At 36.2% G+C, this 24,376-nt stretch overlaps 1 protein-coding gene and 1 pseudogene across 5 annotated transcripts in view; both read right to left on the bottom strand.

Annotated features, from left to right (window-relative positions):
* Dgkb (diacylglycerol kinase beta) overlaps positions 1 to 24,376 on the bottom strand; it is a 757,709-nt gene that overhangs the window by 534,599 nt on the left and 198,734 nt on the right. For 3 of the 5 annotated variants that reach the window (XM_029484790.2, XM_021178684.3, XM_029484791.2), the window contains exons 3-4: positions 14,318 to 14,394; positions 10,960 to 10,980 (exon numbers count right to left, since the gene is read on the bottom strand). In XM_029484790.2, the coding sequence (XP_029340650.1) occupies positions 10,960 to 10,980; positions 14,318 to 14,394 (98 nt within the window). The remainder of the gene's footprint in view (positions 1 to 10,959; positions 10,981 to 14,317; positions 14,395 to 24,376) is intronic. The other 2 variants (XM_021178686.3, XM_021178687.3) reach the window with 1 other exon arrangement.
* LOC110307259 (thyroid hormone receptor-associated protein 3 pseudogene) lies at positions 5,873 to 10,741 on the bottom strand (annotated as a pseudogene).

The following is a 24,376-nucleotide window of genomic DNA, read 5'->3' as shown; positions in this document are numbered from 1 at the left end:
TGGAAAAATTGTGGAATTAAACCAATAAGAAGTGTTAATATCAGACTGGAAGCCAGCAAAAGTTTTACATTGGGAGAGCAGGTATAATGTGCTTCTGGGATGCTTTCCTTCCAGCAATGAAATGTGTGTGTGTATGTGTGTGTGTGTGTAAAATATATATGCATATATATATATATATTCTTAATAAATAAAAATAATTCATTATATTTCTTATTAGTTTCTTCATAAAAAGTGGTATATGATAATAACATTTCACAGCTGTATGAATAAAAATAAGCATACAGTACTTTTCAGAATCTTGAGTATATTGATAGTAAAATAAAAAAAATATAAATGTAATAAATAAAATGTAATTATGTCTTGGAAATATATTAGTTGTTTCATATTTTAATTTGTCTTTTTATTGGCTCGAAATGATAAAAGTGACTCCCTTCCTAAATCAAAACTTCAGCTTTTCTTTTTCTTCTGTAATCAGACAACACTCTCAAAATACTGAGTTTAGAGTGTAAAACTTTTAAAAACATCTTACCTATAAAAAGGTGGACCATTGCATATATGAGAATGGAGTATTCTGTCATTTTTTCAAGGAATATAGGAAATGACGTCATGAGATCTATAGTTAAAATATTGCATATGTGAAGCTGTTTTCTGACATCCTTACTGTAATCTTGGGAGCAAATCTCTATACTACACTTTTAGTATTATATATGGAACAACATTTTGAAACTGTATTGACCTTACTGCAAAACCTCCTCTAACTCAATGTTCTCAAATCAGATTCATTAAGGAAATATTTTCCAGTGATTCCTGACAGACCATTACTTTTCTCTGTAAAACAATTTGAAAGATCACTTAAAATAGTGCTGCCTAAATCATGACTTTTGTCATAAATGCATTATATACTTAGTTTGCACATTTACTTTACAATATGGAATAATGTCGATATTTCAAATACATGAGTTCTACAGGTGTCATTTATTTTGGGAAATTCAGACAATTAAATGAAAGAAATATTTTTTTCTCCAACAATTTACTTCTTATTCACTTTACATTCTGATCAGAGTCCCCTTACATTCTCTGCTCCCATCCCCACCCCTTATAAATCCCTTCAGCCATTGTCTATTCCCCTTGTCTTCAGATAAGAAGGAGCTCCCTTGAGGACCACCCTCCTTGTGGACATCTAGTTCCAGTAGACTAGGCACACCCTCTTTCACTGAAGCCCAGCCAAACAGTCCAGGTTGGGGGAATGGTAGAAAACAGAGACTGAGAAAGCCTCTGCTCCATTTGTCAGGGGTCCCACATGAAGACCAAGCTACACATGCTTTACAAAAGTGCAAGGGGTCAAGGTTCAGACCCTGCGTGCTCCCGACTTGGTTACCTAGCCTCTTTGAGCCTATGGATACTGGTTAGTTGATCTTGTAGGTCTTCTTGTGGTGTTCCTGACTCCTCCAGCTTGCTCAACTCTTCAACAAGACTCCCTCAATTCTGCCTGATGTTTGTCTGTGGGTCTCTGCATCTGCATCCACCCCCTACTGGATGAAACCTGTCAAGAGACAGTGATGCTAGATACTAGGCCCTTGTCTATAAGCATAACAGAGTGTCATTAATAATCAGGGCTTGGCTTTCTTGCACAAAATGGGTCTCAAGTTGGGACAGTCATTGGTTGGCTGTTCCTTCAGTCTCTGTTCAACTATTATCCCTACACATTTTGTAGATAAGACAAATTTTGAATAGAAGATTTTATGTGTAGGTTGATGTCTCCCTATAGTAGGTGGCCACTTCATGGTCTATATCTCCATCTGGTAAGAATCTCACCTAGGCTGATTCACAGTATCCTCATCCATTCCAGAACTCCAGGTAATCTCAGAGATGATCCCACCAATTTCCATTCACATATCCAGCCCTCTCCTATTACTCCTCTCCCGACACCTGATCACCAGCCCTGTTCCCCTGTTTACCCCCATTCCTACCCAGTTTCTTCTTTCCATCCACCTCCTATGATTATTTAGTTTCCCTCTGAATCATATTCATGTCCTCCCTTGGGACCTCCTTATTACACTATGGATTGCAGTATGATTAACCTGTACTTTATAGCTAATGTTCTCTTATAAGTAAGCATATATGATACATGTCTTTTGGTGCTGGGAAATATCACTCAGAATGAGATTCTCAACTTCCATCCATTTGCCTAAAAATTCATGATGTCTTTGTTTTTAATAACTGAATAGTACTCCACTGTGTAGATGTACCATATTTTCTATACCAACTCTTCACTTCAGTTGAGGAACATCTGGGTTGTTTCCAGTTTCCAGCTATTATGAATAAAGCTTCTATGAACATAGTTGACCAAGTTTCCATGTGATATAATAGGATACCATTTTGGGATATACCGCCAGGAGTGGTATAGCTATGTCTTTAAGTAAAACTATTCCTAGTTTTCTAAGAAACCTGCTTTCCGAAGTGGTTGTACAACTTTGCACTCCAACTAGTGATGGTGGTCGAGTGTTCCCCTTGCTCAACATCATGTGCTGTCATTTGAGGTTTTGATTTTAGCCATTCTGACCTGTGTAAGATGGAATCTCAGGGTTGTTTTGATTTGCATTTCCCTAATGACTAAGGAAACTACATTACTTTTGGTGCTTCTCTGCAATTAGGGGTTCATTCGTTGAAAATTCTCTAATTAGCTATGCATCCCATTTTTTAATTGAGTATATGGTTTGTTGGTATCTAACTTCTTAGTTCTTTACATATTTTGGATATTAACCCTCAGTCAGATGTAGAGTTTGTGAAAATCTTTTCAGTTTCATGAAGTCTCATTTGTCAATTGTTGATCTTAGAGCCTGAGCTATCTGTTCAGGAAGTTGTCTGCTGTACCAATGCATTCAGGGCTATTCCCCACTTTCTCTTCTATTAGATTTAGTGCATCTGGTTTTATGTTGAGGTATGTGAACCACAAGGACTTGAGTTTTGTACAGAGTGAAAAATATGGATTTCTTTGCATCCTTCTACACACAGACATCCACTTAGACCAGCGCCATTTGTTGAAGACTTTTTCTTTTTCCAATTGTATGGTTTGGGCTTCTTTGTCAAACATCAAGTGTTTGTAGGTGAATGCTATTTTTCAAGGTCTTCAATTCTATTCCATTGATCAATTGTTTCTATACCAATACAATGTAGTTTTTATTACTATTGGTCTTTAATTCAACTTGAGATTGAGGATGGTGGTACCTCCAGAATTTCTTTTATTGTACAGGACTGTTAGCTATCTTGGGCTTTCTTTTTTCCATCTGAAGTTGAGAATTGCATTTTCAAAGTCTATAAAGAATTGTGTTGGAATACTAATGGGAATTGCAATGAGCCTGTATATTACTTTTTATAAGGTTGTCATTTTCACTATGTTAATCTTACCTATCCATTAGCATGGGCAATCTTTCCAACTTCTGATATTTTCTTTCTTCAGGGACTTGAAGTTCTTGTCATGTAGATCTTTCACTTCCTTGTTTAGTGTTACACGAAAAATTTTATATTGAGATGGATATTGTCTCTCTAATTCCTTTCTTGGTCCACTTGTTGTTTGTATAAAGGAGGGCTACTGAATTTGTTGTTGTTGTTGTTTTGTACCAAGTCACTTTGCTGAAGATGTTTATCAACTTCATGAGTTCTCTTGTAGAAATTTTTAGGTTGCTTATGTATACTCTCATATCATCTGCAAATGGTGGTACCTTGGCATCTTCCTTTCCTATTTATATCCTTTTGATCTCCTTTTGTTGTTTTATTGCTCCAGTTAAAACTTCAAGTATTATATTTAATAGCCAGGGAGAAAGTGAGCAGCCTTATATTATTTCTGATTTTAGTGAGATTGCTTTAAATTTCTCTCCATTTAATTTAGTGTTGGGTATGAGCTTACTATATATTGAATCTATTATGTTTAGGCATGCTCCTTGTACTTCTGATCTCTCCAAGACTTTCAACATGAAGTATTTTTATTTATCTCTTCTTTGAAATTATAATAAAATTCTGCACTAAAACCACGTGGCCCTAGGGGCTTTTTTGTTGGGGTGTAGTACATTTTTAATGACTGCTTCTATTTCCTTAGTGATTTGGGGACTCTTTAAATGGTTTATCTGATATTGATTTAACTTTGGTAAGTGGGATCTACCTAGAAAATCATCTAATTTATTTAGATTTTGTAATTTTGTGGAGTATTGGCTTTTGTAGTAAGATTTATTGACTCTTTGGATTTTCTCAATGTCTGTTATATCTCTGTTTTTGTATCTGATTTTGTTAATTTGAATACTATCTCTAATCAATTTGACTAAGCGTTTGTTCATCATGTTGATTTTTTGCAGATCAAACTCTTAGTGTCATTAATTTTTTTTTATTTTTCTCTTTGTTTCTGATTGATTATTTTCAGCTCAAGTTTGATTATTTATTGCTGACTACTCTTCTTGGCCATGTTTGCTTCTTCTTTTTCTTTTTCTAGAGGTTTCAAGTGTACTTTTCAACTGCCAGTATGAGAACTCTAATTTCTTTATGAAGGCACTTAGTGCTATGAATCTTCCTCTTAGCAATGCTTTCATTGTGTCCCATAAATTTTGGTATGTCGTGCCTTAGCTTTTCATTGAATTCTAGAATGTTATTAATTTTTTCTTTCTTTAGTCCCTGACCCAGAGATCATTGAGTAGAAAGTTTTTGAGTATCTATAACTCTGTAGGGTTCCTGATGTGCCTGATGTTGTTGAAGTCCAGCTTTAATCCATATTGGTCTAATAAGAGATAATTAGTTATTTCGATTTTCTTGTATCTGTTGTGGCTTTCTTTATGGCCAAATATATGGTCAATTTTGGGGAAGGTTCCATTAATTTTGAGAATTTTAATGGTCAATGATTGTTATTTCCTGTCATTTTGATGTTGGTGGTGGTGGTGATAGTAGTGATAGTGTTAGTTGTTGTTGTTGTTGTTGTTGTTGGTGGTGGTGGTGGTGGTGTGTGGCTTGCCTGCTCAAAACATGAGCCTAGTCCTGGGCTTTGTGGCAACATTCTCTTTCTTTATTTTATTTTATTGGTTATTTTATTTATTTACATTTCAAATGTTAGCCCCATCCCACTTAAATCCCCTATCCTCCCCCTCCCCACTCATTATATGTGGGTGCTCCCCTACCCTCCCATCCACTCCTGCCTCATTGCCCTAGCATTCCCCTATGCTGGGTCATCAGGGCTCTACAGGACCAGATAAGTAAATCCTCTGTGACATATGCAGCTGGAGCCATGGGTCCCACCATGTGTACTCTTTGGTTGGTGGTTTAGTCCCTGGGAGCTCTGGGGGGGGTGGATCTTGTTGGTTGATATTGTTGGTCTTCCTGTGGGGTTACTAATCCGCTCAGAATCTCCAGTCCCTCCCCTAACTCCCCCATTGTGGTCCTTGAGCTTAGTCCAATGGTTGGCTATGTGCATCTCATCTATATTGGTCACCCTCTGGCACAGACTCTCAGTGGACAGCTATACTAGGCTCTTCTCAGCAAGTGCTTCTTAGCATCAAGAATAGCATCTGGGTTTGATATTGCAGATGGGATGGATCCCTTGGTGGGGGAGTCTGGATGGCCTTTCCTTCAGTCTCTGTCTCACTCTTTGTATTTCATTTTGATAGGAGCAATTCTAGATTAATATTTTTTGAGATGGGTAGGTGTTCCCAGCCCTCAACCAGGGGCTATTCCTAACCTCTGAATATGGTCTCTAAAAGTTCTATCTCCCCTTTGTTGTGTATTTCAACTTATGTCATCTCTGTTGGGTCCTGAGAACCTCTTGGGTCCCTGGCATCTGGGACTTTCTAGTGGCTAACTCCAGTTCTCCTTCCCCAACTGCTACACACCTCCTTCAAAGCATTCTTCTTCTATTGTAATGGCACCAGTGACAAACTGCTGTCATAGATTCTGTGTGGCTGATGGGTTGTATTGTGAGATTTTTGTAATTTTGAGCCTCCTTATTTAGTTCTACAAGCCTCTCCAAGAATCTTTCTCTCCTGGGCCAGGGCTTCATCAAGAGTGGCCCATAATTAGCTGTGAGTTGTAAAATGACCTTCTCTTCTTTGATCTCTGTCCCATTCTCATTACCTTCAATCTCTTCTTCTTCCCCAATGAACTAGTCAGGGGCCCACCTGGGGCTGGTAGTGGAGTTTTGGAGCATGAACGAATGTGGCTACAGCCAAGGCTCATCCATATGTCACTGTTCTTGCCTTTCTGGTTGCCATGCAAGTAATACTTCTTGCTTTTGGGTGTATACTCTGGATCATATTCCTTTTCTCTGTTTCTTTTCTTGAAAATCATTGCTGCTGCTGTTGTTTGTTCTTATTGTTGTTTGTTGTTATTGTTACCAGACTAACAAAAACTCTGCCACATACTCTCCCTCTTGCTTAAATTTGAAAGGTTCCCTGAGTTCTGCTGCCTCTTTCTTTCGGACCCACGGAGTCACAAATTATTTGGTGCCCAGTCTAGATTTATGAAAACCAGAGGTGCTCTCCTTCCCCTCCTCTGCTTCCTTGGTGTACTACTTTACTTTGTAGGAGTAAGACATCTGGAAAGATGAAGAGACCTACCTAGATTGGTCTCTTTGCCCTGCAGTGCTTCTTCTGCTTCTTGGACCCTTTCTGTGTTTTCCCTGTTGACCTTTCTCTTGAGTGGCTAGAATCTGGGTAATCAACTGATGCTCTTGATTGACCTCGCTTGAGATCTTTCTCCTTACTTTTTTGTTTGTTTGTTGTTTGTTTATTTTTATGACATTTAATATGAAGGGGAAGCTCAACAGGATCATCTTTGTATTTTTCCCTCAACCATGTAGACCTTTCAACTCCCTATGAGTCAAAACATGTTTTCTGAATGTACTGGGAGAAATGTTTATCTCCTTGTTTATCACTGGGATTTTCTTATTTTTAGCTGTTTTTTGTTCATTTCCTCTCTTTAGGTAATTAGTAAAGCATTCATGCAATGCCATTTAAGAGGATCCAAAGTGGTGCTCTCTAACATGATGAATACTCGTCACTGTAGGCTCTGTAAGCAGTTCTGAGGGGCTATGCTGTGACTGAGCTGACTGTATTTAATGGCAAATTCAAGTCAATTCCTGCTCCTTTTTATTACTATAATCCAGATGCTGACAAAGCTTTCCTTCCTGAGCCAACAAGCCACTGAGTCGTGCAAGGTCCTCATTGAAGTAGTCCATCTGGACACTGACCTGGCCCTGCTGACTAATGGAAAAAGAGAACTTCCATGAGGAAAAGTTTCCTTTGTTTCCCATCTTACCATGGCTCTCAGAGGTGTTCCTTGAGGGAGGTGTTTCTTGAAGGAGGTATTCCTTAAGGGATGTGATGAACTTTTTTTCCTGAACCACATTGTATGCAGTCAGCTGGAAATTCTTTTCTGGAACAAAGTCAGTCCCTGTTCCCACTTTGGTTCTGCTTGTTAGTGGCATGGTCCCCCTTTCTAGGTCCCTGTGTAAAAGGCTGCTCCTTCTCCAGTTTCTTGGCTTTCCTCTGCTTTTCCTTTCTTGCATGCACCAGGCTATTCCACTTGCCTGGCTTGTCTTCTTCCTAATTTTTGCTTGCACTGGCTCTGAGGTTTTGATAGACATAAATTTGGGCTCATCATCAAACTCAGGTTCCCTCCTTGCATTACTTGCTCATCCATGTCTTCCTTGTAAAGTCAGACATATTTTTGTCAAAGTCATCATGAACATTACATTTTTTAGGTGACTGGCTGCCTCAGAAAGACTTCTCTGTGTCTGTCTTGGGATAAATGGATCAGATTTCATTTTTATGTTGGCATCAGAGAAACTCCCTTTCTCTTTCAGCTTCTTCCCATCATTATTTGTTTGTTTCTGCTCCCTAAGCATCCCATTCTCTGTCTTCTGCTCTTCAAGATACCTTGTTGTATATCCTGCTTATAGTGGCTATTCCTGGTTGACAACTTGACTATATCTGGAATGAACTATAATCCAGAATAGGAAGGCTCACCTGCGATCCTGATCTAGAGTCTGGGAGATACAAGTTTCTGACCCAGAACTTGTCATGGAGATCTTGAGGCATCATGGCTATGAATCCCAGGAGACTAAGGCAAGGAGAACTCTGAGTTCAAGATTATCTGGGACAAAACAAGTCCAAGATCCAGACATGGTGGCACACACCTTCTGGGCCACACCTTCTGCTGGAGACCTATATAAGGACATTGGAAGAAGGAAGATTCTCTTCTTTGCCTGCTTGCCTTGTTGGACTGAGCAACTGCCAGATTCTTGAACTTTCATTCATAACTGCTGCTGACCATTGTTGGGGAGTTGAACTCTAAGTCATAAACAAATTTCCTTAAAATATAGAGGCTACTCATAAGTTCTCACACTGGAGAACTCTGACTATATATTGCACCTCTTGAAGCAACAGACTTAATGAGACTGATCATATGCAGAAACAGTGGCTGTTGCTCTCTTACCCACAGAACTCTTTTGGATGGACTCAAGGACCCAGAACCATGATTGAACTGAATTTGGTGTGTTCCAGACTGATATCCAGCACCACCTGACTTACATGGGTTTATCTATAATGAGTTAGAAAATGGAGGACTACTTTTGCCACAAGGCTAGGTAAATATGTCTCTAGGCACTAAAGGAACAACAGTTCTGAATCAGATAAGGAGTTACTTCTTTTTCAGGTATTTTAGAGTTTAACATTTCTCAACATAATCCTCTTAAAATATTTACATTTTGTTTGTAAACAAACAAAGCCAGGGAGTTTGTCCTTGAAAGTGGTGGACATGGGTAATTTGAACCCAAGTATGTCTCTAAAATAACCTCACATTTCTGTCTTATACTTTCCCTACCTTTAATATAAAAGGCTGATCCAGGGAAAATTGTAATTTATTTTACAGGAGTGTCTCAATTTTTGGTTAATAATATCATGATCAATGTTCTTACCAAAGGGATTTAACATATACTTCAGTTGTCAACATTACATATTGTAGGTTCTGTGTTTACAAGTTTCTCAAAGAAAGACATAGAATCTTACTTGTATGGATGTGGCAAGTCTAGATTTTATCAGAAACTACAGAACAGAGAACCACAGTAGAGTCAAGGTATAGGAGCTGTGAAAGCATAGCTGAACCTTAAACCAAGTGTCACTACTGATAGAAAATACATAGAGAACTCCAGACCCCAGTCGAGAAAAATGTTGTTCTTGTCTAGGAATAAAAACATCTTACCACATCTTTTACCACCTGCCCTCCATGTGGTACTCCTCAACTTTGTTCTTTCTGTTTGACAACTAATCAGTTAGCTACTGAAGTATGTTAGCATACAGAACAGAGGCTGTGCCAGAATCGAGAACATAGAAACATTCTGCTGATTGAAGAAAAAGTGAGAGCTAATTTTGAGATCAACTTTTAAATAGCCCCAAGTGGTGATGCAGGTGGTATGAAAAGATGTGTTTGTTGAGTGAAGATGCTGAACAATGCTATTTAATGATGATGAGCTGAGCATGCTGGAATAGAAGACAACCACTTATTCTCTGCAACTGCCTCCAAAACATCATTAAATCTCCTGAAACCTGCATTTGAGGAGCTAATATTTCTACAAAAATTGAGGGACAAAGTGAGGAAAGGTTATGAATTGCAGTGGAAGATGGTAACTGTTACCTTAGTGAGTGAATACCATCTCAGTAGAACCTCATCTTAGAAAAAATGTGATATAACAAATATATATATATATATATATATATATATATATATATATGAATAAGAATGTCTCTGATAGGCTATTGGTCCCCGGTTAGTGGAACTATTTTTGAGAGAGTGAGAGATGTAACCTTGTTAGAGGAGGTGTGACACTGAACAGAGATTTGAAGTTTAAAAGACTACTCTGATTTCCAGGGTCTCTCTGCTCCTCCTGCCTTGTAATTGTGAGCTCTCAAGATAATAAGTTTTCAGTTAGTGCTCAAGTACCATGCCTTCCTGTTCATTGCTAGGGTTCACATCATGGTACCACTGTTTGTCACTGCACTGGAAATGTAAGTAATATATATATGTATGCATGACAATGAGTTTGTGTTCATAAAGGAAGTGAGAGTTACATGCCAGCTGTCTTTATCTATTGTCCCCATCCTTTTCTTATTGAAGCTGGGGTTCACTGAGTGTTTAGACTGCCTGGCTAGCAAGCTTCTGGGGTCCTTCTCTCTCTTCCTTCCAGAATTGGAATTGTTATACAACACTTCTATACCAGGCTTTTTATGTGGGTGCTAAGTGACAAAATCAGGTTCTTATACTTACAAAACAAACATATTTCCCACTGAGGCGTCTCTTCAGGTACAAAAATATTCTTGAATTGATTAAAAAAACAACAACATGACTATAGTATATCTAATTTGTTGAAAATATTTATTTCCATCACCCAGTAATGTACATTGATGCTACATGTTTCACTGAACTTTTAGAAGAGTTGTGTTCACAGGACAGATTTTTATCAACAAAAGATTGCTTACCCTTCTCCAAGGAATGAAATATCAGCAGCCTTTTATCTCTGTTTCCTCCACAGAGTTAACATAGAATTGTAAACAAAATAAAATTAAACTATCCTTACTTTATTTTTTATTCAATTTTCAAATAATACACTGTAAACTGATTATCAGTTCCCTTAAATAAACTTACCTGAAACTGACATGTTTGGTAAAATGAAAAAGTCAAGCTTCAGATTCTCTAACCTAAAAGTCCACATATTGGACATTTTTCATTTGGTTACTACATCAGATCTCTACTAGTGGTACTAATTGGGGAATTTCCTGTTGTTCTGTTATAATCTTATGTACTGTAGGTAATCTAGTATTCTATGTAAGCTTAGTAAGCCTAGTTAGTATAAGTATAGTTAGTGGGATGGGTGAGTAACTCATAGTTCAAATCAAAAGGTAGATTACAATAGAAAAGAAAATGTCTTACTTGGTTAAGAATATCTTGTTTCTGTGCATGCAAGGAAAGAAAGAATACATGTGTTAATGTAAAGGAATCTATACCCATATATCTCATTTTGCTGATATTTTAACGAAAATTTAAAGAATATAGATTGATTTTACAATGTGCCCTGTGTAGCTGGGTTCTCAAAATGTTGATGCAAGACAACAGCATATAGATAAACTGGAAAACTGTTGAGAAAGCAAGCCATGAGCCCAACCCCAGAAACACTCAAGGAGCATCTAGAACAGGGATAAGGCAAGCAACAATCCATGCTTTAAAAAATCTGAATCTGATTTAAACCAAAAATTGAGAACAATTGATTCCATGATTCCTTGAGCATATGCCAAGAGTTCCTGTTGGCTTGAATCAAATACAAGGAATAAAATCAAATACGATTACATTCATGAGGTGGCAATAATATATATATATGTATATATGAAAGTATATTAGAGTCCATTTATTCCTCTCTACAGTTATTCCTTTTATTAGGGAAATATTCCAAATAGTCCAAGACTGAAATATTTTGGAATCAAATTTAATATCCAAGACAAAAACAAACAAACAAAAAAGAAAACCATGCAAAAACAAGCTGGAATTTCTCATATACCAAATTTTACTAATTTTATGAGATTTATCATTTTATTCTGATGAATATAAATTTATTTTAAAACTTTACTTTGGTTAATGTAGAAACATCAGACATTTTAAATTTTTAATTTTTAGAGATAATTTAAAACTATTATTTAAATTTTCTACTCAATATTTTTCTTGAAAATGCTGTCAAATGGCTTTTAAATATAACTGATTCTGAAAATTGAAAAATAACTGATTCTGTTCAGATCTTCTGTCTAATAATTCTTTATTATTTAAACAATTCTAAATAGACCACATTTTTTTGATAAAAGTTTCCTAGTGTAGTGGAATGCCAGGGCCAGGAAGCAGGAGTGAGTGTGTTGGTGAACAGAGGCCAGGAGGAGATGATGGGGGGTTCAGGGGAGAAACCAGGATGGGGTTAACATTTGAAATGTAAATAAAGAAAATATCCAATAAGAAAAGTTTCCCATATAATATTTTACATTGTTTTAACCAACAGCATGCCACACAATGCATTGCTTAAGGGGCATGTGTTTCTCTTTCAATTTGCAAAAACACTTCAGGAGTAATGACAATTATTTTAAAGTAGGAAATCAATTTTCATTTCTAAAATTAGGCTAGGTTAAAATTTTAAGTTTTTTTTTTTTTACACAAATTCTTACTTATATATAATTGTGCAAGCCACATTGTAGCAATATGACCAGTTAGGATAGAATAATAGCTTCTTATGTGAGTTGATTATAATATATTGTTTCACATCATTTGTTTAATTTTAATTAACCAGATGAGTTCTCTACAAAAAAAAAAAATAGTCTTGGGGTGTTTCATTATCTACCGCAGACATTTCTAGGTGTGTTTAATATGCTTTTATAAAATGCAGAATTACTCTTAAGAGTCATATTAGCTCATTTTTGTCTTATAGAAAAATTCTTATTAATATTTAATTTAAATAGCAGTTTCACTCTCCTTACTCTTAACTTAGAGTTCATCTTGGGCCATAATAAGATCAACTTTTCTGTTTTTCAACTAGAATTATGTTAATGCTTCCAATAAATTTTATTATTCATGGAGAGTAAGCAAATTACCAAAGAGCTGGCCTTATATTATATTTATGACTATATCTGCTAATTTCTGTACATAATCCTATGTACAGTGATGTATAATTATCGTGAAACAAATAATGTCATAAAGAGAGTCTTGGAGTCTTTATAGAAGGATTGCACTGTAAACAATATCACTATATACAAATTCTATGTGAACTGACAAGTAGCTGCTATGTTTAGAAAGGGCAAATATTTTAAGTTTATATGTAAAGATGTATATTTTCAAGTAACACTGGGGCAATGAATATTAACAACATTTGTAGTTTGACAAAAATTTACTATTGTTGTCTTCTGTTCTTCCCCCAATATATTCTCTTGGACTTTGAGGTTTTCTGTTTTATAAACATCCACTAATTTTAACTCTTTTACTATGCAACATCTATAATCACAAAATAGCAGGGGAACACACGGCATGTATCTGATAATTTTGGGTATCTGATAGGGGAAATGCCAGTAAAATGGCTGATACATTCTCCATCTAGCAGTCATTAAAGTCATATAGCAAAACATGGCTTACTTTTGAAATGTATTATTATGAGTAGAATTATGTAGAGAAAATAAACCATGAAATGAAAGCCGATGTGGTGGTGCGTGTCTTCCTTCTTCACACTTGGATAACTGTGGTAAGAGTTTGCAAGTTTGAGACCAGCCTGAGTTACAAAGTGAGGTCTTATCTTAAGAGCAAAACAGAACAAAACAAAAACCTGTGAGGAATACTGATGGGGATTATAAAACGGTGAAAATGTAGTCATTCCATAGAAGAAATATCTTGAAAGGAATTGTATTATTATAAATATGCAGAAACAAAAAGTCATATTTCATTCTACCAACAAATCTGGATGACATATTTAGACGAATTTTTTGCTGAGGTCTTTTTGTTTTTATTCTCATATATTCAAATATTAGTTGATGAGGCTGCAAACAAACTCACAGCAATTATGGGCAGACATTACATAACATCTCTCAGCTGATAATACATGGAGAATTACCTAAAATAAAATTTGGAAATGAACTCTGTAAAATATCATATTCAAAAGGAATTGAAGGAGCAGACAAAGTATTTATAAACCCAAAATTACACAATAAGAGGAGAATTTAATTGTCCTTTGGGTGGCTCATTAAGATACAATGTTTGCACCCATCTCAAAAGTTTTCTTTAAAGAATCATTTCATAAAAGGAGTTACTCCCTGTACCTTACCCGTGCCCATGTTAGATTAAAACTTACAGAACATATGGCTATGATTAAATGTATCTTTCTTTTTTCTATCTATTCCTGTTTCCTAACTTCTAGAAAGAAAAAACCTTCAAACAATATATTTTAATGATATACATTTTCTTAAGAACACACATTCTAGAAGAATTTTCATCAATAAGGGTAGTATAAAATACACTGTATTTAGTGGCCTTCTACAGTATCTATTTTTTTATGAATGTTATTGTATGAAATGTGCTAAATGGTTTATGGTATGTGAGATATATACATGTATATGTATATATGTATACATATACATATATATGCAGAAGTATAAGTATATGTATGTGCATTTATACAAACACACATATACATATTTTTCTAGAATTTTCCATAAAGAAAATTCATCTTGCAAGCACATTATTAAACTGATAAAGAAAAAAGAAGCTTTACCCCTTCAGGATTATACTTTGCAAGCACGCCATTACCATGGAATTCTTCAAGAACATCCTTTAATTTCTTTGTAGAATCTACAACAACAAGAAAAGAGAAAGAGAGAAAATACACAAACCATTTATATAATCCTGATATGTTTATGTACTCCAGCTCAAACAAAAATACATCATGTAAATAATCACAAAGAGAAGTCAAGTTTTAAATCAACACATTAAATGCTTTTTGAGAGAGTAAGGAAGCTGAGGAGGAAACCCAAGTTCTTGCACAAATGAGATAAGCATTCTACCACTGCAATACATCCCCAGCAAACAAAATCTACTTAGTCATAAAAGATAATGGCAAAGTAGTGAAAGCAACTATATGTATGTATGTGTGTGTGTATATATATATATATATATATATATATATATATATATATATTCCCACCCACATGCACACACAGACACACACACAGACACACACAGACACACACACACACACACACACACACACACACACACACACACATATTCACCAAGTATATTTTTTTGGGATTCAGGTCACAGTCTCTCTAACAGTTAGTGGCAAATAAATGAGATTTTTATGTTTTTTTTTCTTTATTTTGATTGTGTCAAATCTAACTGAATACAATAAATGTAACTTAAAAAGGTAAAGAGAGTATCATCATGCCTTGTTAAAGTACAGCCTGCTCTTCTCACATCCACATCACTGTTGTAGGTTATTTGAGTACAATATTCTTTAAAAACCATGTAACTATACTCTGTCCACATTATATTTTTATAAGCAAATTTACTTTTGATTTTTTTCCGAGTTTAGGGTATTCTAAAAAATGCTACTTTGAACATTCAAACGGGTCAGTTTTTGTGTGAACAAACACAACCATTGGGACCTTTCATATTGAGTAGTGATAAGTATCACTGTATAAAAATAATTTCAGAAGCTTATAAATAATACATTAAAATTTCAACTAAACAATTCTTTCATAAGATTATATCCTCTGATCAAAGCATTTCAAATTGATTATTCACTTTAGTTGGAGAAATATAATGGAAGACAATGAAAATCCATATAAATGTACCAAGACATCAAGAGCCATATAGTAAGACCCTGTCTCTAAACACATAAATAATTTTATATATGAAAGAAGTAAAGAAAGAAAGAAGTAGAATGAGTGCCTCCCTGCCACATAAGAAAAGTCTCATAAACAAGTACTTAGTCAGGCAGTGGTTGTACACACCTTTAATATTAGCACTTGGAAAGCAGAGGCAGGTGAATCTCTGAATTCAAAACCAGCCTGGTCTACAGAGTTCCAGAAAAGCCAGGGCTACACAGAGAAACCCTATCTCTTGACAATAAAATTTGGAAATACTGAACTTGAAATGTGGGAAATAGAATTTTTCAGGTATTTTTTTAAAGAGAAAATGAGTAATTTTTTCCTAGCACTTGAATATAATTCTTTCAAATATTTCCTGAGGCTTGGTGATTATGAACAACAACAATAAATTTTTACTTAAAAATACAAGACTGATTCTTCAATGAAGTTTCAACACATTCAGTTGGTTACCACAAATTCATCATAGTATATGTATTTTCAACCCTTACTTCACCTGAAATATTCCATTTCTCTCCTTTATGTTGTACTTCATTGTAGATTGTGTATCTGTAGGTGGTATTCAGAGTGTACTGTGCACCACTTTCACTATTTCCACACTTCACAGTACATTCTGCCACTGTCACATCCTCTCATGTCAGAACATTTCACTGATAGAAACAGGAACAGTGGAATAGTTAAGTCCTCTTTCATCAACTTCCTTCTCTCCAGCTCCATCACAAATATCCAGCTTCCTCTGACAAGCATTTTGCCCATGCTTAACCATGCTTGGGAAATGACATCACATCATACACTGCTTTGTGTCTGTCTTCATTCTCCTTAGCATAGTATCTTCATGGTCTATCCATGTGTAGAACATTTCATTCCCTGCTATACCTGACTCCATTGATTTGGCTTGTATTTCATTTTGGATGATATGGAAATATTGCAAAAAAGAAATATATAAGTTTTGGGGAAACAATATTTCAGTTATGTTCATAATAGAATACATCAGTTTTGTGACCACTCCATGTTGGAAAATTTAAGGAACTGACACAAGGATTTTCAAATCCCAATACCATTTTATAATCACACATTAATAACTAAAAGTTACAATCTTACTATCTGTTAAGTTCCAACCTTAGTTTTCTAATATCTTTATTAGAATCATCTGTGCTTGGACTTTTGTTATGTGTCTCTCTAGTCATGTGCTAACAAGGTGTGAACATACTGTCATGTGATTAGTGTTCCTTTTCATGTTTGCACATGTGAGCTTGCTTTTGTCTGGAGAGATGCACAAATTGGCAATTACATGTGTCATATCTCAGGAGCGATTCACTGTGTTTTGTAAGACGAGTTCCTCCATTTGACCTGAGGCTTGTTAAGTAGACTAATCTGTCAGCATGACCAGAGATCTTCCTGTCTTTTCTTCTCTAATACTGATACTACACTCTCCCACTACCCATTATTGTACCTTTTGTTGTTGTTTATTACTTGATCTTAGTACAAAGGCTTGAGCTTAAACTCAGATTCTCATATGTACATGGTACATTCTATACCAGCTGAGCCATCTCCTGAGTCTTTGGTTATTTACATATTCATCAGAGGAATGAACATCACTATTCAAGTCTTTTCAATTAAACCTTCTAAGTGGTTTAGTTGGATTCCTTTATGTTAAAGTTCTTTGTAGAATGTATTTATTTGGTTGAAGTCTACAAATCTTCCAAAGTTTTCTTTTTCTTTTTGGCAAGTATTTCACCAGCATTTTGTGTCTGTGATCAGAGTTGATTTGCTGTTTTGTCAGGCACTGCTATATAAATTATTAGAAAAAGTATTTGTTTTCATTTAATCCACAGCTTTTAGTTTTATTATAAACTGAAAGTTATAAAATTAAATAAACACAAGAATGTGAGTGCAGAGTGGTTCATATTGGAGCAGGGCTTGTCTAATATTTATGAGCTTAACTTTCAGTACCTAGAACCTTCTTAAAAACAAGCAGAGGAAGGGTTACTTTTTCTGCCCTTGGTCCAACCATTACAAATGTCACACTGATTGTTTCCACATGGATAATGTCAGAGACATATACTACTACAAAGAATAGATTATACAGTTTTGTTCAAAGTTCTACCTTCAGAAATGATACAGTATTATTCTCAATTGGTAAATTCTCTTATAAAGACAGTTACAGAACCCACTATACTAATTCTCTAACACATGTACATGTACTGAAGACCTTATTATGAAATATACTCTAACACATCATTGATTCTTTACCCATGGAGGAAATAACACATTCAGCAATAATTTTAAAACATTGTTCAAAATACACATGTAAGATTTCACTGACTTGACACTGATTTTACATGATGCCATTGATCATAGGGAGATAAATTAAATAGCTAAAGTCTTAATATATGTTTTTTTTCACAAACTATCCTGAAGTGTGATGTTGCTCCCAGGCAATTTAAGAAAAGAATCCATATTCTTATGACCTGCCACCTACTCAACCAGACCCTTTTTTAATTTTAAAGTTCTACTATAAAAGTATTTGCATAAAGATCACCTATGACCCAATCTTAGCCTCACAGTCTAGTTTTCAACCTAAATACTATTTTTTTCTTTTCTTATCTCTGAGCTTAGTTTCTCCAAGATTGAGACTTAACTTATTTATTGAGCCTTCTACAGATAAGGATCTATTATGAAATACCACAAATCCACCAGGCTGCACAATCCTCAGAAAAAAACACTGAATAAGCTATCTACATGTATATTTGTGCTCTCTATTGCCATAGCCTGTTTAATTTGCGTATTATAAATGTCATATTATAAATATCACATTGAGAGCCTATTTTATTTTAGCTGCTTTCCTAAATTCCTTTTCTTTTCTTTTCTTTTCTTTTCTTTTCTTTTCTTTTCTTTTCTTTTCTTTTCTTTTCTTTTCTTTTCTTTTTTTTTTTTGGATGGGGGAGGCTAGTGCCCCTCTTTTTCTTTTCTTTTTTTTTTTAAATTAGGTATTTTCCTCATTTACATTTCCAATGCTATCACAACAGTACCCCATACCCTCCCCTCTCCACTCCCCTACCCACCCACTCCCACTTCTTGGCCCTGGCATTTCCCTCTACTGAGGCAAATAAAGTTTGCAAGACCAATTGGCCTCTCTTTCCACTGATACATCTTCTGATACAAATGCAGCTAGAGACACGAGCTCTGGGGATACTGGTTAGTTCATATTGTTGTTCCACCTATAGGGTTGCAGATCCCTTTAGCTCCTTGGATACTTTCTCTAGCTCCTCCATTGGGGGCCCTGTGATCCAACCAATAGCTGACTGTGAGCATCCACTTCTGTGTTTGCTAGGTCCCGGCCTATTCTCACAAGAGACAGCTATATCAGGGTCCTTTCAGCAAAATCTTGCTAGTGTATGCAATGATGTCTGCATTTGGCGGCTGATTATGGGATGGATCCCCTGATATGGTAGTCTCTAGATGGTCCATCCCTTTGTCTCAGCTCCAAACTTTGTCTCTGTAACTCCATGAGCTTTTACCATAAACAGACCTTTCTTACTGGTTATGCCCACTCCAACTTATGTTTTAAATAGCAGCAAAGACACAAAACATTGGAGAGAGAGAGAGAGAGAGAGAGAGAGAGAGAGAGAGAGAGAGAGAGAGAGAGAGAGAGAGAGAGTGGATCCCTGACCTGTCTTCATCAACCTCAAGGACAAGGCAAAGAGTAAGGAAGTAACAACTGCAAAGGATCCTAAGACATACTGTCACTCATATTGCAGCTGATACCAGAGCCCCATGTCAAACATCAGAGTGACAGATTCAGAGTTCCCTGATGCTAAGAAATCTAAGCCAGCATCCAGAGTGGTTGTACCAGCTTGCAATCCCACCAACAATGGGGGAGTGTTCCTCTTTCTCCACATCCTCATCAGCATGTGCTTTATAGTGTTTAAAAAATAGCATAAGGGTCTTAAAAATTTCTACTTAACAAATGAATCTCACATCCCTTTAGGCATCTGTAACATCTTGGACTACTTTGCATGTGTGTGTGTGTGTGATTTCATTGCTTCTACTTTAATGAAAACAAACAAAAACACTTAGCACCCTGGTTGAATAATGGAGAAATATGAAGATTTGGATTTAGATCTTATATTTGGAAAGCTCAGTTGGTTATCTTGTGGATATTTCAAACATTCTGTTGCTTCATTTTCAAACACTTAAAATACAACTGATGAAATCTTACAATACTATATCTAGAAGTGTCTAATATCCAATAATTATATGTTGTTGTTCCATGTTCAATGTGACTTTGAAGACACTGACACGCTTTATCAATTTTATATTGCATTCAGACTTCAGTGTAAACTCATGCATATTGGCATTGTAGACACAAACATATATGACTCAATCTTTCTTATCAATAATTATTGTATGTTCTTTACATTTAACACTCAGTATCTAGCATCTGGTTATGCATTTTAAAGCATACTATGACTCCAACACTTTTGTACTGTCGATGATGTTCTTGTACCTATAATGTATTCTATTAGATAAAATAAAATGTATACTAGAAAACCTAACACAGTATAATCTTCCATATATATATATACATATATATATATATATATATATATATATATATATATATATATATATGAAGGTGATCTAACTTAAACGGCCAAATAATAGGGGAAACAGAGTCCTAATTGGACATCACTTATCACGAAATGTAGCTTGTAGTACTAGGAATGGGTTACATTTAATTGAGTTATTAGTCAAAGATATGCCATAGCAACCCTCAAACAATCCAGGCTGTTGCCAAGAATATAGGTTGCTCTCCATAAACTGACAGTAAGATGTTATTGATGAAGACATTATCAAAACAACTCTTTAAACTTGGAGAAATTGATCTGGTACATACATAGAGCCTTGATGACACTGGGATATACTTTGCACTCTACCAGAGGAGAATGCACACCAGCTACACATCCTTTGATTTCCAATGGTGACTTGCCTTCAAGATATACTAGTGCAATAGTGGCACAAAGCTTGTGGGAGTAACCAATACCTGACTGGATTGAAGATCTACTCCATGAGATGGATCCCATACCCAGAACTGCTCAGGTGACCAAGAACTTTGTACTAAGTAGGACCTAAGAGTAAACCAAATATTATTGTACTGCTAAGCCAATGGTTTTCAATCTTCCTAATACTACGAACCCTTTAATACAGTTTCTCATGTTGTGATGACCCCTAACTATAAAATTATTTTCATTGCTACTTCACAAAAGTAATTTGCTAGACAGTCATATCTCAGGTCTAAGAACATAGGAAATGTGTGCTTTCCAATGGTCACAATGCACAGGTTGAGAACCACTGTGATAAACGAACATCCCAATAAAATGGCTACTAACAACTTCTGCTATACTCATAGATCAGAGCTTAACTTAGCCATCATCAGAGGGTCTTCCCCTTATAGCAGATAGAAATAAACACGTAAAACTAATTTTGGATATTGAGCAGAAAGTTAGAAAACTGACCATTTGCTACTAATTGGAATATTTCCATCAAATCCCCTGCAGTAGGTCTTAGGGAACGTTGCAGAAGAGGTCAAAGACTGTAAAAGCTAGAAGGGATGGAAGACAATAAGGAAGCAAGGCCTTCTAAACACAACATGACATAGGCACATATTACCTTAGAAATACTGAAGCAAATGCACAGGGTCTACATATGTCTGAACCAGGTGGAGTCTTAATGCTAAAAGAGGAAGTGGACACAAGGCCCCTTCTTTAGCCCAGAAGCTATCTCCTATTGATAACAACCTATAAATAAAGAAAAAAATAGTTTGCTCCAAGGGAGTCTTACTGGAAAACCAAAACAAAAATCAAAACAACTCTTAATTGTAGGCCCCATGCCCAGCATTAGATGACTAAAACAAACTAAACTCAGTGGAATATTTAGACATTCTTCTCATAATGTTATATCAGGGCAGGCAGGGTTTGTTTGTTTGTCTCTTCCTTCCTTCCTTCCTTCCTTCCTTCCTTCCTTCCTTCCTTCCTTCCTTCCTTCCTTCCTTCCTCCCTCCCTCCCTCCCTTCCTTCCTTCCTTCCTTCCTTCCTTCCTTGCCTCCCTCCCTCCTTCCCTCCCTCCCTCCTTCCCTCCCTCCCTTCTTCCTTCCTTCCTTCCTTCCTTCCTTCCTTCCTTTCTTTCTTTCTTTCTTTCTTTCTTTCTTTCTTTCTTTCTTTCTTTCTTTCTTTCTTTCTTTCTTTCTTCTCTTTCTTCTCTTTCTTCTCTTTCTTCTCTTTCTCTCTTTCTTTCTTCTTACATGTCCTTTGTATATGTGTTATGATTTCTAGTCTTGTGTTGTTATGGGATTCTTTGTATCAGCATGTGTATGTCTCTGAGTCTATAACTTGTGGTTTTTGAACTTTTCCATGGGCTATTTTTATTTCTCTTTTTGTTTTGTCCTATATCAATTGTTTGTTTTGGTTTCATCTTATTTTATATTTTTTAGTATTCCTTAGATGCCTGTTTGTTCTCTAAGAAGAAATAGGAAAACTGTGTACATATACTGAATGAGCTATCAGGGAAGAATGGGAAGAGTGAAGGGAGGGTAAACTGTAACCAGACTATATTATATGACAAAAATGTTTTTGTTTTGCAAAGCCAAACCAAAATCTCTCTCTCTCTCTCTCTCTCTCTCTCTCTCTCTCTCTCTCTCTCTCTCTCTCTCTCTCTCTCTCTCTCATATACACACACACACACACACACACACACACACACACACACTTGTGTGTGTGCACACTACCCCTTGTTTTGGTGTTATCCTTTCTATCAGAAAGAATTTGTGTCACTACTAAACAAAAGTGTACAGGTTATTATATAAGTTCAATGGTTCCAGAAAGCTTAAACATAAACAATGGATCATTATTTCCCCACATAAATAATTGTTGAAGTAGTCTGTTATCATAAGATATTAGAACAACATTCAGCCTGTTTCTTGGCCTTTTGTTTTTGTTTGTTTTGCATTTTCTTCTCTTTTCATTGCTTTTTAAAACCATAGATTCTTTATTCACATACTAAGAGTACAGCTTCTACTCCTTTATTCCTCCCTATTACTCTTTACCTCCTTTACCATGGGGATCTATTCCCTTTCTGTTTCTCATTAGGAAAAAAAACAGGGGCTTGTAACAGATAACAACAAAACATAACAAAATAAAATGAAATAAGATGCATCACATCAAAGTTGGGTAAGACAAACCAACAGAAAAGTAAAGAACACCAAGAGAAAACAGAAGAATCAGAGGTCCACTGTTTACATGTCCAGGTATCCCATAAAAATACTAACTATAAGGTTAGTATCTATGCAGAAATCTTGCTGCAGACTCATCTATGGCTCTGATTGCTGCTTATTCTCTGTGAGTTCATGCAAGCTTGACTCAGTTGTTTTAGAGGACCTTGCTCTACTAATGTCCTTCATCCTTCTCTCTCGCCAACTCCTCTGTCTCTTCTTCATAGGGTTTTCTGAGCTCAGAGGAAAAGATTTGATGGAGACATTTTGTTTAGAGCTGTGTGTTCCAAGTTTTTTCTCTTTCTGCATAAGGTCTGGTTGTAGGCCTCTGTATATGTTCCTGTCTGCTGCAAAAGAAAAAGGCTCTCTGATGATGACATAAGGCATCAGTCTATGAGTATAGCTGAATACCATTAGGACCCAATTTATTAATACTCTTTAGTTTTTGTTTTTGACCTGTAGCATTTTATTTTATTCCTAGTGTTCACTTTTCTGTTTGTTAGCCTGTTGTGATGGATTGTATATTCTTGGACCAGAGAGTGGCACCGTTTGGAAGTGTGGCCTTATTGGAATATGTGTGACCTGGTTGGAGTGGGTGTGTCACTGTGGGTGTAGGCACAAGATCCTCACCCTAGTTGCCTGGAAGTCAGTCTTCCACTAGAAGCCTTTGGATGAAGACATAGAACTCTCAACTTTGCCTGTGCCATGCCTGCCTTGATACTGCCATGCTCCCACCTTGATGATAATGGACTGAACCTCTGAACCTGTAAGCCACCCCCAATTAAATATTGTTTTTTATAAGACTTGCCTTGGTCATGGAATCTGTTCACAGCAGTAAAACCCCAACTAATACACCTGTGGAGTATCTTTGTGTGTCATTGACACTAGAACATGGAGATAAATTTTCATTGTAGGTACCACTTGACATCTCCACATTCAATGAGTTGTCTGGATGTTGTCTTTATCAATGGGACCATGCTGTCAGTATGTGGAGAGCTACTTATTGTCTTAAAATAACATAGGCTGCAATGAACTTGGTTGAGTAAGTGTCCACGTGGTAGAAGGGAGCATCCTCTGAGTATATATGCCCAAGAAAAGTATAGCAGGATCTTGCGGTAGATAGATTCCTATATTCTGAGGGACTGCCATATTGACTTGTTTCTATACATGTTTATACTCCCACTATCAACAGAAGAATGCATATCATGCCAGCATGAACAGTCCCTTGCATCATTGAACTTAGTGATGGGTAAAATGTGACCTTAAAATGCTTTTGATTTGCATCCTCTCCATTTATATGTTGAACATTACATTAAATGTTTCTCAGTCATTTGTGTTTTCTCTATCAAGACTTATCTCTTTGGATGGGGATCCAAGTTTTAAAATTATTTTTATTAGGTATTTTCCTCATTTACATTCCCATTGCTATCCCAAAAGTCCCCCATACCCTCCCCCCCCCCAACTCCCCTACCCACCCACTCCCACTTCTTGGCCCTGGCATTCCCCTGTACTGAGGCATATAAAGTTTGCACAACCAATAGGCCTCTCTTTACACTGATGGCCAACTTGGCCATCTTCTGATACATATGCAGCTAGAGACAAGAGCTCCAGGGGATACTGGTTAGTTCATATTGTTGTTCCACCTATAGGGTTGCAGATTCCTTTAGCTCCTTGG

Source organism: Mus caroli, unplaced genomic scaffold (genome assembly GCF_978045245.1).
Source record: "Mus caroli unplaced genomic scaffold, Mus_caroli_1 scaffold_14, whole genome shotgun sequence".
Taxonomy (NCBI): Eukaryota; Metazoa; Chordata; class Mammalia; order Rodentia; family Muridae; genus Mus; species Mus caroli.
This window is presented reverse-complemented; position numbering and strand designations above follow the sequence as displayed.